Source organism: Desmodus rotundus, chromosome 4, assembly GCF_022682495.2.
Source record: "Desmodus rotundus isolate HL8 chromosome 4, HLdesRot8A.1, whole genome shotgun sequence".
Lineage (NCBI taxonomy): Eukaryota > Metazoa > Chordata > Mammalia > Chiroptera > Phyllostomidae > Desmodus > Desmodus rotundus.
In genome coordinates this window covers 85,378,613-85,393,943 of record NC_071390.1, presented here as the reverse complement: position 1 = coordinate 85,393,943, position 15,331 = coordinate 85,378,613, and the positions used below count along the sequence as shown (strand labels likewise).

The window sequence follows — 15,331 nt, the reverse complement described above, 5'->3', positions numbered from 1 at the left end:
GTTACTTAACCTCTCTGTAAAGAAGTACCTGGCTGTTGTGGCTCAGTGGATTGAACAAGGGACTGCGAACCAAAGGGTCTCTGGTTCAATTTCCAGTCAGATTACATATATACATAAATATTTTTTTCAGAACAGAACTAGGAACAAATTCTGCAAAGTGGTTGCTTTTGTTATTATTATTTGCTAATCAAATGAAAATATGAAGCCTTTTGACCTTAAAAGGCTTCTTTGCATCAACACTGTGTCCATAAAAGAGACTGAAGTTCTCTATAATATTATTATTAATTGCATGGTCTAATTAGCAAGAAGTCTTGAAGACTTGAACCTCATGGAAATGATTACCAAAAGAAAACCTCAGGCCTGCCCTGGCTGGTGTAGCTCAATGGATTGAATGCAGGCCTATGAACCAAAGGGTTGCTGGTTAGATTCCCAGTCAGGGCACATGCCTGGGTTGTGAGCCAGGTCCCCACTAGGGGGTGCATGAGAAGCAAGCACACATTGATATCTCTCTCCCCTTCTGTCAAGAAAGAAAGAGAGAGAGAGAGAGAGAGAGAGAGAGAGAAAAGAAGAAGAAGAAGAAGAAGAAGAAGAAGAAGAAAGAGGAGCAGGAGAAGGAGGAAAAGAAGGAGAAGAAGGAGAAGAAGAAGGGAGGAAGGAAGAAAGAAGGAAAGAAAGAACCTCATGGAAAAATCCATGGAATAAAGTATTGTTCAGTAGGTTACATCTTTAATAATTTGTTTTCTCCTAACACTACATTTTTTAAAATATGATTCATATGTTGGTGCTTACCTTTATATGACATATTCCTTGAAGACAGGAATTATTCTTATTTTTAAAATTCTATGTATCGCCAGAGACTAGCACAGTGTTAGGCATATAGCAGGCAATGTGTAAATAATAATCAAATAAATAAGGTTTCACTTCATAAACTTTAAAAGTGAGGTTTTTGAATTAAATGACTAGAATTTACTTAATACTAGTATTGTTTAGATAAAACAAAGGCATGGATTCATGGAACAGACTGACAGATCTTCAGGGGGAGGGGATGGGGAGCCTGGAAGAGATTAGCCAAAGAGCAATACGCATATATGCATAGCCCGTGGAAGCAGACGACTATGCTGTGGCAGCTGCGGAGGGTGGAGGGACTGGAACTGACGTGGAGGGGGGCAAAAGAGGATAAAATGGGGGACATCTGTAAGGGTGGCAACAAGAAAAACTAAAAGAAAAAAGAAAGACAAGAAAAATAAAAAAACTAGTATTATTTTAATTATCAATTAGTTTTAATTATGAAACAACTATATGTGACTTTCTATAGGCTAAATAAATTTTAATGATATTTTAATCTGAATCATCTTTTGATTATATTTCCTGTTCAATTGAAAAATCCATTGAAGACAACAGCTCTAAAAATTTTCTAATAATTTCCTGAGTGCCTAAGAATTCTATATGATTGGTTTAAAAAATTATATTATAGAGTTTAACAAAATATAGTTAATAGAGATGATCATGTAAGTGACTTAGAAATGGCTCTCCACAAGTAACAGTATTATTTAATAGATCACATTCTCTCATCACTAAACATGAGAAAGTTTAATTTATATCTGTTAAAACATCTATTATAGACAAAAGCTACTCATCCCAAGTTGAACATTTTATAATTTGTAACATTTGTTCTACCGTAAATTGGGATTTTTCCAAATTCCACCAACTATATGTTTTAGTTAAAATCAGATTTACTTAAATATTTTCAAATTTTCTATAAGCATTGAAATACAATGAATGAAAAATACATAAATATGAATCGATCAGCTTGCGTTTTCTCACAGTGTTTCTCCATCATTAGACCGACAGCAGCCTGGACATAATGTCTTTCACATAGCAGGTGTGAGCCACTATGATTAGCTGGAGTTATGTGTTATAGTTAATAAGTGGCTTAACTCACTTAAACTCCTAAAGCATTATTTGGTATCGTGAAATTATTTTATTATAGGTAAAAGGTATTTGAAAGTTTAGTTTCATAACACTAAACTCTTAGTGTTCCAAATATACAGATAAATTAGATGAATATTAAAAGAGTAAAATATTGACCTTCATTTTTCACAGGCTTTTTTTTGTCCTTTTGAAAGTCTTTAATGATACTCTTCTAAGTTTTGTTTTATAAGTTCACTTCAATAATTCAATTTATTGCTCTAACTTTAAATCACAATCAATTGGAACAATTGGCTTTTCTATCCCTCACATTCATGATGATGGCATAGGTCAGCATCCCAGCACTGGTAAGGTAGGGTCTGTCCAGCACCTCTCTGTGAGAGGAACGCATCTAAGCATAGTCCATTAATTTGAACCTTGCATGATTAGCCTGCAAAGTTATATTTTTTTACTTGTACTCCTGACACCATATCTGTATTTTCCATATGAAGAAACTGAAGTTCTGGAAGATCAATTGACTTGCTCAAAGTTGAGGATCTAGATAGTACTGGAGCCAGGATTCCAACCCAGGACTACGTGGCCTGATTTTGATAACAGTATATTTTCCACACCACCAGGTTGTTTCAATTTTTATATCTGTTTACATCCCAACTACATTGATATTTTTTATTTCATGTTGTGGGTGTGGTTCTCAGCAAATCAACATACCCTTGAGTTGAACTAACTACACTAACAGTCACTGTGCTGTTACATTCTTTGTTAGGAGCTATTCCAACTAAAAGCACCTCTGCAAGTGACTCTGACAACTTCAATTAACATAGAATTGCTGACTTCCAGTTAAGATGGTGGCAAGGTAAACACAGCTTGCCTCCTCGCACAACCACATCAAAATTACAACTAAATTATAGGACAAACATCACTCAGAACTGGCAGAAAATGAGTTGAATGGAAGTCTGACAACTACGGAATTAAAGAAACCACATCCATCCAGACTGGTAGGAGGAGCAGAGACACAGAACAGGCTGGTCTCACATCCATATGTGGTAGATGAAAATTCAGAAGGGATATCTCAGGAGCAAGGAGTCCCAGCCACATACCGGCCCCAATCCCAGGGTACCAGTGCCAGGAAAATAAATCCTCATATCTTCTGGCTGCAAAATCCAGCAGGGATTGAGACACTGGAAGAAACTTCTGGAGTCCCAAGCAGTTCCTTTCAAAGATCCCACACACAAACTTACTCAGACTCACTCCCTTTGAGCTCCAGCATGGGGTAGCAGCTTGAAAGGCACTAGTGGCACACAAGAAATGTCTGGCATCAAGGTGGGAACTGGGGGACAGCTTTCTCCCAGACAGAAATGTGGGCAGAGCCAAGAGCTAGCAGGCAGGTGCCATATCTGAGTTTCAATCCCACCCAATTTACAGCTGTAAACAGTTGCTTTTCCATATGAACGGCTGGTCTTGGCTCAAGCTTCACAACTTCCTAAATCCTTTCAAACAATCAACAGCTGGCCTCAGTGAGCCCCCAACTCCTGTACATTTTGCTAAGTGGCCCAAGGCATGACACTAGCAGTAGCCAGCCTAGATTCACAGCTTGGCTTCACCTGGGAATCTCCAAGCCCAGCACAAGCAGCAGTTATCTCAGATGGCTTAATACCTCAGGCAGGGTGACCCCCCACAAAACACAGGAGGGCTGACCTTGGCCTGCAGCATGTGGGAAATGCCAGGGCCCGTGTACCAAGTGGACAGCTACAGAACATGTCAGAGCACCACCACCCTGCCTCTGCACAGCTGATCCTCCACAGAGGATAGAGGTTGGTGGTCAATAGTCACACCAATCCTTGCAACTGACTGGCCTGGGTAAATCCCTCCCATAGACCTGCCAACAGCAATGAAGGCTCAACTACAAGAAGAGAGTATACTCAGCCCAAACAAAGGGCACACCTCGAGAACCCGCTTGGGCCACTCTAGGAAGACAGGGAGTCGTAGTAGCTCTACCTAATACATAGAAACAAACACAGGGATCTGCCAAAATGAGGAGACAAAGAAACATGGCCCAAATGAAAGAACAGATCAAAACTCCAGAAAAATAACTAAACAAAATGGAGATCAGCAATCTATAAGAGCAGAGTTTAAAATATTGGTTGTAAGGAGGCTCAAGGAACTTAGTGAGGACCAAAACAGCATAAAAAAGATCTAGTCAGAAGTGAAGGATACACTAATTGAAATAATGAACAATTTATAGGGAAACAACAGTAGAGTGAATAAACTTGAGAATCAGATCTATGATTTGGAACATAAGAATGCAAAACACAACCAATCAGGACAACGAGAAGAAAAAAAGAATCCCCAAAAAATGAGGATAGTGTAAGGAGCCTCTGGGACAACTTCAAGCATTCCAACATTTGCATCATTGGGGTGCCAGAAGGAGAAGAGAATGAGCAGGATATTGAAAATCAATTTGAAAAAAATAATGAAAGAAAACATCCCTAAATTCGTGAAGGAAATAGACATGCAAGTCCAAGAATCAGAGAGGATCCCAAACAAGATGGATGTAAAGAGGCCCACTCCAAGACACATCATAATTAAAATGCCAAAAGTTAAACAGAGAATCTTCAAAGCAGCAAGAGAAAAGAAGTTAGTTACCTGCAGGGGAGTCCCCATAAGACTATCAGCTGGCTTCTCAAAAGCAACTTTGCAGGCTAGAAGGGATTGGCAAGAAATACTCAAAGTCATGAAAAGCGGGGACCTATAGCCAAGATTGCTGTATCCAGCAAAGCTATCATTTAGAATAGAAGGGCAGGTAATGAGCTCCCCAGACAAGAAAAAAACTAAAGGAGTTCATCATACCTAACCATTATTATATGAAATGTTGAAGGAACTTATTTAAGAAAATAATATCAAAACTACGAAGAATAAAATTTCAATAAATACATACCTGTCAACAAGTGAATCTAAAAAACAAACTAAGAAAATAAGAAGAACAGAGACAGAATCATGGATATGGAGAACATTTTGGCGGTGGCCAGATGGGAGGGGGATGTAGAGGAATGGGTGAGGAGGTGAGGGGATTAAGAAGTACAAATAGGTAGTTACGGAATAGCCAGGAGATGTAAAGTACAGTATAGGAAATGGAGTAGCCAAAGAACTTACACATATGACCCATGGACATGAACTATGGTGGGGAATTGCCTGAGGGGCGGGGGGCTGAGTGGAGGGGCACAAAAGGGAAAAATTGTGACAGCTGTAGCAGCAAAATCAATAAAATATAATAACAAATAAAAAATAGAATTGCTGCATTTTGTTTGTTCATCTCTTCCCCATTAGATAAAATAACCTATCTTCACTGGAATATGGTTTAATTTCACCTTGAACATAAAAATCATTTTTCTGGGAGTGAGACAGTTTAACTGTTAGCTTGTAATCTTATAGATCTTATAGTTAGGGAGAAAAAGAAGAAAAGAATGTTTCTTACTTTCCTCTAGTTGTTTCAAAGCTTGACTTTTGATAGTTGGTTCTCTGGCTTTCGCTGCTATCACCTCTGCTGAGATACGTTTCCCGAGGGGATCGATTTCCCAAACTGCCAACTGAGTTTGGAGAAATCACTTGTTGATTTGACTTTCTGGCAAAGCTCTGAAGAAATTTCAGCGTGGAGTTGGAAAGGACCACTGACTGTGCTCCCGGACTGAATTTGATGCTAGATTTGGATTGGGAGGGTAGAGTTTGTAGCTTCAACACCCTTTCCGTCTTCTGTGTGGGTGTGAGGGGTGGGCTTCTCACACCGGGAGAGGCACTTGTCTCTGAAGGAAACAGTGATGATTGTAAAAGACTCTCTTCGGTGGTTCTTGCCTTGGTGGCCGGCTCAGCTGAGGTGATCTGAGTGGTTGGAAGCATTTGGAGACTTTGTGTTTCATTTAAAAGAGCTGAAGCAGAGGTCCCATTCTTCTGGGAGTTTTCACCCTCAGATGTAGTCCAAGCCTGTGTAGTGTCACTAAGCCCAAAGCCCCCACTCCATATACTAGAAAGCAGGACAAATAGCCCTGCTCCCTTCATCTCAGTAGTTTGAAGCAAGAAAACTCATGTAAAATTGGGGGTTTAAGTCCTTCTAGCGTTTTCAACAGCTGCTTCCACACTGAATGTGCTAAGACAGAGCTCTGCCAATGAGATGTGTAAAGGAAACAGGTTTCTGTGTTTTGCAGTGGACTCAGGAAACCCGATTTCCTGTTTCTGTAGGTTTGTTGTGATCTGTGACCTCTGGTAGGATGGATCTATGGAAGTGCTGAAGGGTCTCTGACGACGCTGAGGGTAAATGGAAAAACACAGGTGATTGTTATCAGGAAAACCCATGAGAAAAACATGAAGAAATCTTGCTTTCCTGGGTACACTCATGGAAGAGGAACTTCATATCAATGATGGGGAGTATGGAATTTGTTTGGATGAACTGAATGAAAGAGTTTAACATTTTGTTCTGCTACACAAGGAAATTAAGAAAAATAAATTGTGACACTTCTTTTCCACTGTGCCCCATTAACAGAGCCACATTGTATTCAAGTGCTTGTACGCATGCACACACATAGACAAAACTCATTTGCAGTGTCGCTGCCCTTTCTCATAGCACAGGCTGAATTACTGAAAAAATATTAAAACCTATTTTTATAAATATACTTCAGCTATAGTGCTACTTAAAGTTAATCTCGATCATAAGTAATAAAAAGGAAGAGCATAAATAATTGAATTATACAGGTATACAAGAAATTCACTTTAAATTTGCTCTCAGAACTTTTACCATAACTAATCAATGGAATGAATAATCAGAATTTTACTTCTTCTGTTTTCTAATTCTGATCTTCTAGTGGTTGGGGGTAATTAGTATTTTTACCACTAAGAATATATGAAAAAAATGTGAAGTCCCATGAAAATACATTAAAATGGGATTATATATAATGCTTTTGTGCTTTTACTGCAGTACAAAAGTGTACTAGCTCTCAGTAATGGAAAACTAAATTGATCAAATGCTTTTCTAAGGCTGTTTTTCTAGTAGACATGCTTTATGGGATTTCTGATTTCACTACTTTAGCAAATCACTGATTCTCAGACTTCATTTGAACTCTCTCATCCATAAAAAATTCTAAACCCTAAGTTGGCTTCATCAAGGCACTGTCTTGGGTACTAAGATTATGAAGGAAAGTGAGAATATTCTTGGCTTTCAATTTGCTTATGTTCTATTATATGTTATCTGCAAACTAAATCCATATCTAATTAATCTTCCTGTCAACCTCTGTGCCAGGTGTTAGACACTTGCTAAATATTCAGTCACGTAACATTTGCGTTCAGAACTGGAAAACGTGAAACCTAGTACCTGTTTGGTTATGCGTTATCGCCGACATGTATTGAACTTTTGTTCCTAATCCTGCCTACAGGACACCAGGATATGCAATAAGGCCTTATTTTTTTATGAATTGCTAACTACTTGGTCATAGGCCTTTTTTTCTTCTTAATCTTCCCCATTCATTTCTATGAATACATTGTCGACACATTAGAGTATGTTATATAGGGTTATTAAAACTAAGACACATTAATCAGAAGCAACTGCAATTGAATTTGATATGGAGAACAAAGCATGTGCTTCTCAGATATCCCACAGACCAATTCACAAACCTCTCGTTAGTAAGAGAGTGAAAACATCCAGGAAAGACAATCCAGGCAGCAATTCGTAACTAAAAAGAGCAAATAAACTGCACAATTTTCAAAGCACAAATGTAGTTTTTAGTACGGAGAAAAAGACATTACAGTTTCTTTATCTGGAAAAGACACAGGCAACTACCTTTAACTTAGAGCAGAATAGTAATTGGGAAAAACCCAAGTCAAATTTTTCTATTTAATGGTGTACATCTTAAGTCCATTTCCTGAGATTTAGTAAAAGTAGATGAATAGACTATCCAGAAAGTTTACAAAGCAAACATAATAATGGCACATATATGTCTTAAAGAAAAATATCTTGGTCCTGTTGAGGACAAGTGAACTTTACTGGCAAAGGGTCACTGTGGATCTGCAACTGATCACAAACAGCTCTCAGTGGTAATAAAAACTAAATTGAACTAAGTAATTCATTTTGCCTCTTACAAGGTATTGACCAATAAAGACTTTTGGTTACCCTCATACTAGCTTACAAAGACCTTGTGATCAAAAGGTTAAAGGCACTGTATCGCATCATCAGTCCACTCAGCCATCTTGCGCTGTAACTCTCCAGAGAATCCCTGCTCATTTGATGGTTTCAGCTGCACGGATCACCCCTTAATTGAAGACATAAACTGTCAGTACTCCAGATGCGCTCCAAGGCCTAATCTTACATTCCGCTTTCTGAAACTCGTTGATAATCATCAAATAACAATTAAGAGAAATAATATTTCTGGGATTACAGCCTGAAGAACACTTAATCCATTCTTCTAGCTACTGTAAATACTATCTTTGGATTAAATTACACCATCAGAGTTCTATATACCTGCACCCCATCATTCTGCTGTATACCCGTCGCCTACAAGATTGTTTATATTTAATTGTGTTTCACCCTGTTGCCACTTATTTACCTTTACTAATTTTATAAGACAGAAACTATGAAACTCATATTATGATATCAAGAGGTTTTTATGTCATTTTTCATTGTAGCATAAACAGGATGGAATATATATTGCAAAATGGGTTCTCCCTAGGTGATGAGATAACATTTTTATTTTCTTTTTCCCTTATGATAAATTCAAATCAATTTTCTAATCACAAGAAAAAGCAGGAATGATTATTAAGTTGACATAAAATATGTGAGTTGAAAGAGAATCTTAGATTGAGGAGTTTGCATATTGTGTTACATATTATTTAAAGTCATTTAGTGGCTCTAAGAATTATTACTCTAGCCCTGGCAGGTGTGGCTCAGTGGATTGAGCACTGGCCTGTGAACCAAAGGGTCACAGGTTAGATTCCCAGTGAGGGCACAAGCCTGGGTTTCAGGTCAGGTCCCCAGTAGGGGGCGTGCAAGAGCCAACCACACATTGATGTTTCTTTCCCTCTCTTTCTCCTACCCTTTCCCTCTGTCTAAAAATAAATAAATAAAATCTTAAAAAATACAAAATTCTAAGTTTTTTTCAATTTTATGTTGGTGGAAGAGTATTAAAAACTTGTTAAATGTATGTGTTGACAAGGGGGTTTATAAGCACTCAGTAAAAGGACAGGGGGGAAGAAAAGAAACAGATTTACATGTGATTTTGGGAGCCAGTGTGCTAGGTGAGTTAAATTTGGCATATTTTTTAACTATCCCAATCAAGCTAAGTAAGTAATCCACTCTCTTCTTACTGTTAGAAAATTAAGCTTAAAGAAGGTAAATAACTTCCTAGGGTAATACTGGTAATTGATAGATCCCAGTTCTCTCTCAAAATATTTATTGAGATATGGCTAATAATCTGATTGTTATTAGTCTGAATTCATGAAATTAAAGGGAAAAATTTGTGTTTTTATAAGTTTGGTTTTAGCCCAAACTTTTCAGTGTTTAACTTTTGTTGGGCACCCTTTCAGTTCCTGGGCAACATTGTAATGGATGACACCACCTCAGCCAGGGCGGTGCAGAGAACATACCCCTCTCCCTTGCCAGACCAGAACCTCCAGGAGAAAGGAAGACTGCTATATTGCCGGCCTCTAGAGCAGTGTTAGGTAGGCATTCAGTAAGTGTTTGTTAAATAGATAAATAAATAAAACTGTGAATGCACTTCTATACACAGTAACAGCATCTGCCAGGGAGTTAGGGGAGATGCGCTACTTCCACAAATGCACCCACACAGAAGAAAAAAGCAATCTAAATAAATATGTACTCACCTCATGAATACGGTTTAAAAAGTCTCCTACGGTACTCTTTTGATCAGATTGCCTCTTGTTAGTCCTTTCTAAACAAAATTTAAAAAGCCCATTGTTCTATTTCATCTGTTTTCAAAATAAATGAGATCGTTTATTTTGAAACCATCACAGACAGATGAGAATCATAAAGGAAAAACTCAGAACCATATAATAAAGGATAACTAAGCAGTAGTAATTCCAGAACAATCTAAGATATACAAATAGATTAAAATTAAAAATAAAATTTGGGCCTGAGTGGACTGGTAGTAAAGGGAATTATGAAACTATAATGAATATAATTCTTAATATTAAGTGAGAGAAGCATGTTAGTTTGTCAAATAGGTTGTCAGAAACACCTATTTTGTCCTAATATTAAAAATTCAACTTTATAATTAAGAATATAAAGAACACACTGATAAAAAACGACCAAATATCCCTCATAAGAAAATGTGTATATTGGTAGGTCGCAAGACTATTGCTTATTTTATATTTTTTCTTTAAGTAGAACAATACACTTGGAATAAAAGAGTTAATTTTAAAAGTTTTTGAAACTAATTTCTTTTAAACATTTTAGAAATAATGGTATTTTAATTTCTTAATGAAAATTTATGTCTGGCCAGGAAGAGATTGTCATTTATGATTCTGCAACAGGAGCTAGGGAACAGACATACATTTTTTTATTCTTCTTGCTACATCTAAAAATCCTGGACACCATATGTAAGATAAATATAAGAAGACTCTGAAAGGTGGAGAAAACAAAGCAGGCTGGCTAGCAGACCCAAGGAACAACACCGCACTGAGTTCTCTGGATTTTCTTTTTGCCTCTGGTCTCCCAGACTGGGTACTAGAAAATTTGGCATTCTAGAAACATCAACGGAACAAACACTGAGAGCCCCAAAGAAAAGCCAAGGACCAGAAAATGATCAGCTTACAGAGACAGAAAACTTTTTAGGCAATAATTGCCAATAACTGGTCTAGTCCCACTTAACAACTCTTAAAAAATAAAACAACAAAAAACAGAACACAAAAAAACTGTGGTCCCACCCCAACCCCTACCAGCAAAGGTTGAATGAATAGCTTAGATTTTCCCACCTTACAAAGTTGTTACAAGGTATCTGGGCTTTCATCCCTTCCCTGGGGCAGTGTCAGAGATGCCAGAAATTTCATCCTTAAGAAGGCTCCACTTAGTCACTGCCATAGCCCTCCAAAGGCCAGGTAAAGAGCAAGAGAACTAAAAGAAAAAACTACTTTTCAGGTGTGCCAGACTTTCATCAATGAATATTCAAGGTCCCTTGAAGACTGGAAATAAGGAAGAGGCTGGAGAGGTACTACTATCCATGGTGTAGAAATACAACGGTGGATCTTAGGGGAAAAAAAGAACTGGCCACGAGATCTCCCACAGGATTTTCATCTCCTCTTCGCCCCCCACCCCCGTTAAGGGGGAAATTCCACCCTTGGTTATAGGGATGACTGAACACATGAAACCCGACACCGGATGCAGGCGATGGACAGCAGTTGATGCATATACTCACAGCCTCGGGGTGGGGGCGGGGGGCAGTAGAACACCACACACCACACAGCAGCTGTACTCAGGAACAGAGTGAACAACCAGGGCCTGTAGGAGGTAGGCTTCCTAATATCAGGAGTGTGGGTCGATCACTGGCTCCCACCAGATTATGTGATTGGCTTGTTTAAAAAGTTCTGCAGACTGGAAGGGAACTGAAACCCACTACTCATGAATAAGCAGAAACTGTGCCTGGTCCCCTTGATAAGGAAGAATCTTTGTCTAGGGGACCTTATCCTCTGGAGCAGAGTGGGGAAGGGAACTTGTGGTTAAGGCCATCCGGGCCCCCCCAATTTCTTGTCAGGCAGCACATAGCATTGCATCTTAATTTTAGTCCTTATACCACTCAAAGATCAAAAAGTTTTTTCCCCCTATTGTAAAGAATAAAGAATTCTCTGGAGGATTGATTGCCTTGCCTAAATGTTAAGTCTAGTTGAAGGGAAAAACCTGATCATGCTCTCAAAGTGTTTAACAACTGTGCTGAGTTAAAACTAATTAAGGCTACAATAACTTTAGTTTAGAAGAGACCTCGCTCTATCACAGATTGGTATGACTCAGTCCCCACAGTGGGGGCCTGACCAGAGAAGAGGTAGGCCCTTCTCTGAGGTAAATGTTATTTACTAAAGATCTTTTACACATAATGCCTCTCATATAGTAAAAACAATAAAAATTATGAGACAAATGAAGAAACTTTTAAAAATGTAACTCACAGTCAAAAAAACATCAATAGAAAAATATCTAGAAAAGGTCCAAATATTAGAAGTATCAAGAGGTGATGGGATTAAGAAGTACAAATAGGTAGTTACAGAATTGCCATGGGGATGTAAAGTACAGTATAGGAAATGGAGAAGCCAAAGAACATATACACATGACCCATGGACATGAACAATGGTGGGGAGACTGCCTAGGGGAGTGGGAATTGTTGGATGGAAAGGGGAAAAGCTGGGACAACTTTAATAGCATAATAAATAAGATACAATTTTAAAAATAAGTAAAATAAAATAAGTATGGTAGAGTGGGGTAAACATGGGCAACATGTCTTGAATACAAAGGGAATTTCAGCAGAGACAAAAACTATAATAAAATATCAAATGGAAATACTAGAAATAAAAAATAAGAAATAAAAATATATTCGATAAGCTTAGTAGCACACAGGAAATTTTTAAAACATTATCAGTTAATATGATTTCAGATCAAAAGAAATTATCCAAATGGAAACAGAAGATAAATGTGTACACAAAAGGAAAAGTGTCTGAGATCTGTGGGACACTTTCAAATGGTTTAGTTAACGTACATATAATTGGAGTAAACAACAAAGAAAAATAAAAGAGAAAACAGGGAGATTAGGATAAAAGACATATTTTTAAAGACAGTAGATAAAAATTTTTCCAGATTGATGAAACTTATCAAACACTCAAAAAGTTCAAAAAAACCCAAGAAGAAAATTATGCTTGGGTATATTGCATAGGTGAAATCTTAAAACACAAAAATAAAGAGAAAATATTGAAACCACCCAATTAAAAAGAAGCCACATTACATAAAGTGTACAAAAATTATGACTGACTTTCCACGAAATACAATAATAAAAGAAGACAGCAAAATGACATCTTTGAAGTACTCAAAGAAAAAAAATAACTTGTTAATTTAAAATTCTATATCTACTAAAAATATCCTTCAAGGTAAAGAGGATATAAAAACATCTTAATAAACAAAACCTGAATTTGTCTCCAGAAGACCCACATGCCAATATATTTGACAATTTAAATGAAATGGATATATTCTTTAAAAAAACTAAAATTGATAGAAAAACACACAAAGACATCTAAAAACCACGTTTATAATAAAACTTACTAACAAAGAAAGCTCCAGGCTCAAATGACTTTACTAGTAAATTGTATCAAACATTTAAGGAAGCAATATCACATGTCTTCATGGACTCTTTTCAAAAATAGAAAAGACAATACATCCTGACTTAATTTTTGAGACTAGAAAAATACTAATACCAAATATTACAAAACCAAATACTTCCAGAAAAAACAAAACCACAGGCTAATATCCTTCATGGACATGAAAACAAAAATACTGTAACTAAATAATAGCACTATGTAAAAGGCTACTATATCATGACCACGTGGGCTGTTTTTTTTTAAGATTTTTATTTATTTATTTTTAAAGAGAGGAAAGAAGGGAGAAAGAGAGGAAGAGAAACATCAGTGTGTGGTTGCTTCTCAGGCACCCCCTATGGGTACCTGGCCCACAACCCAGGCATGTGCCCTAGACTGGGAATTGAACAGGTGACCCTTTGGTTTTCAGGCCAGGGCTCAATCCACTAAGCCACTCTAGCCAGGCCCACATGGGGTTATTACAAGAATTCAAGGTTGGTTTACATTCAGAAATCAAGGTATGCAGTTCATGATACTACAATGGATCTACAGTAGTCTAGCAATTTCCAAAAAGAACTAAGTTGAGTGGTTCACAGTACATGATTTCAAGACTTAATCTACAGTAATAAGAACAGTGTAATATCGGTGTTCCTAATAATGTAAGGCTAAGAAAGTGTTCTCTAAAAATAGAACTCTAAAAGAAAATAGTAAACCCAGATATCAGTGCACAGTGATTCTGGGCAAAAGCACCAGGTTAACTCAATAATTTAAAAAAAAACAACTTTTTAATAAAAGATACTAAACAAATAAATATGTAAATTAAAGGACTATCTCCACCTGTAATGCATTCCAATACCAAAATTAATTTAAGATAGATTATAAACAATACAAAAACCTATGACCTTCAAGAAACAAACGTAAAATAATATCTTCGTGATCTTGATGTAGAAAAGATTTCTTTCATAAGACACAGAAAACATGCACCATAAAAATAATTGATATAATGAATTTTTTCCAAATGAAAAACTTCAGCTCATCAGAGCCCACAATTAATAAAATGAACAGCAAAACCTCCTCTTGAAGAAAAAGAGTAAAAATTTAGATATTTGAACAAATTACTCATCCAGAATATAAAATGAATTCCTATAAATCGACAAAAGATTAAATGAAATAAATTGGAAAAAGCCTTGAGCAGACACATAACAACAGATGATACACAAAGAACCAATGTACATGTGGTGCTTAGCATAGAAAACAAAGCAATTCAAACTGTGTAGATCATCCCGACTAGAGATGGTTGGGGTTTTATTTTTGATGGTTTGACTTATGGTTTTTTACTCTCCAATGGTATGATTTGCATCTGATTTGCATCCAGTAGAAACCATACTTTGAATTTTGATCTTTTCCTGGGCTAGCAGCATGGGGTAGATGTTTACTTGAGTTGCTGGGCAGCGGCAGCGAGCTTAGCCCCAGCCAGCCACGGGACGATATGGGCAAACAACTGATTCTCTGCAGTGCATTCAGTGTGCTAGCAGATTTTGCTCAACGGTAGGATAATAATGTAGGTGTTCTGAGTACATTTACGGTTGGCTAGTCTCAGCCATGATGTTTGGCATGTTAGGTATATTAAATGCATTCTCAACAGGACATTTTCAATACTGAGAATGGGCTTATTAGGACATAAGTCAAAAAGCACCTGTAATTACGTACCACTTCACAACCATTAGAAGTACTAAAATTAAAAAAGACTCACAACACCAGGTGTCAATGAGAACTCAGGTATTCCCCATAGATGTGTAAAAAGGTACCATCATTTTGGAGAATTGTGTGGTAATATGAAGTTGAACATACATCTCACCCCTGATAAAGGAATTTTACACTGATATAGTTGCCCACGAAATATAAAAGCATGTTTATAAAAAAGGCTCCTACAAGATTATTCATAACAGCTTTATTCCTACTAGGAGCCCTAAGAAAGAAACAACTCAGATGTTCACCAAGATATAAATGAAGCACTGTTTTTGTAATAAAAGAGAATAAGAGTGATATTAATAAATCTCAAAGTCAATATGTTGGGTGA

General features: G+C 37.1%; 1 protein-coding gene across 2 annotated transcripts in view; it reads right to left on the bottom strand.

The window, feature by feature from the left end:
• MMRN1 (multimerin 1) overlaps positions 1 to 11,460 on the bottom strand; it is a 68,321-nt gene extending 56,861 nt beyond the window's left edge. Inside the window, exons 1-3 of one of the 2 annotated variants that reach the window (XM_045183795.2) lie at positions 10,897 to 10,996; positions 9,787 to 9,854; positions 5,402 to 6,225 (exon numbers count right to left, since the gene is read on the bottom strand). In XM_045183795.2, coding sequence (XP_045039730.2) covers positions 5,402 to 5,979 — 578 coding nt within the window. In that variant the 5' untranslated portion in view covers positions 5,980 to 6,225; positions 9,787 to 9,854; positions 10,897 to 10,996. Of the gene's footprint in view, positions 1 to 5,401; positions 6,226 to 9,786; positions 9,855 to 10,896; positions 10,997 to 11,336 lie in introns of those variants that run through there. The other variant, XM_045183796.3, reaches the window with a different exon arrangement.
• Between the last annotated feature and the right edge of the window lie 3,871 nt (positions 11,461 to 15,331).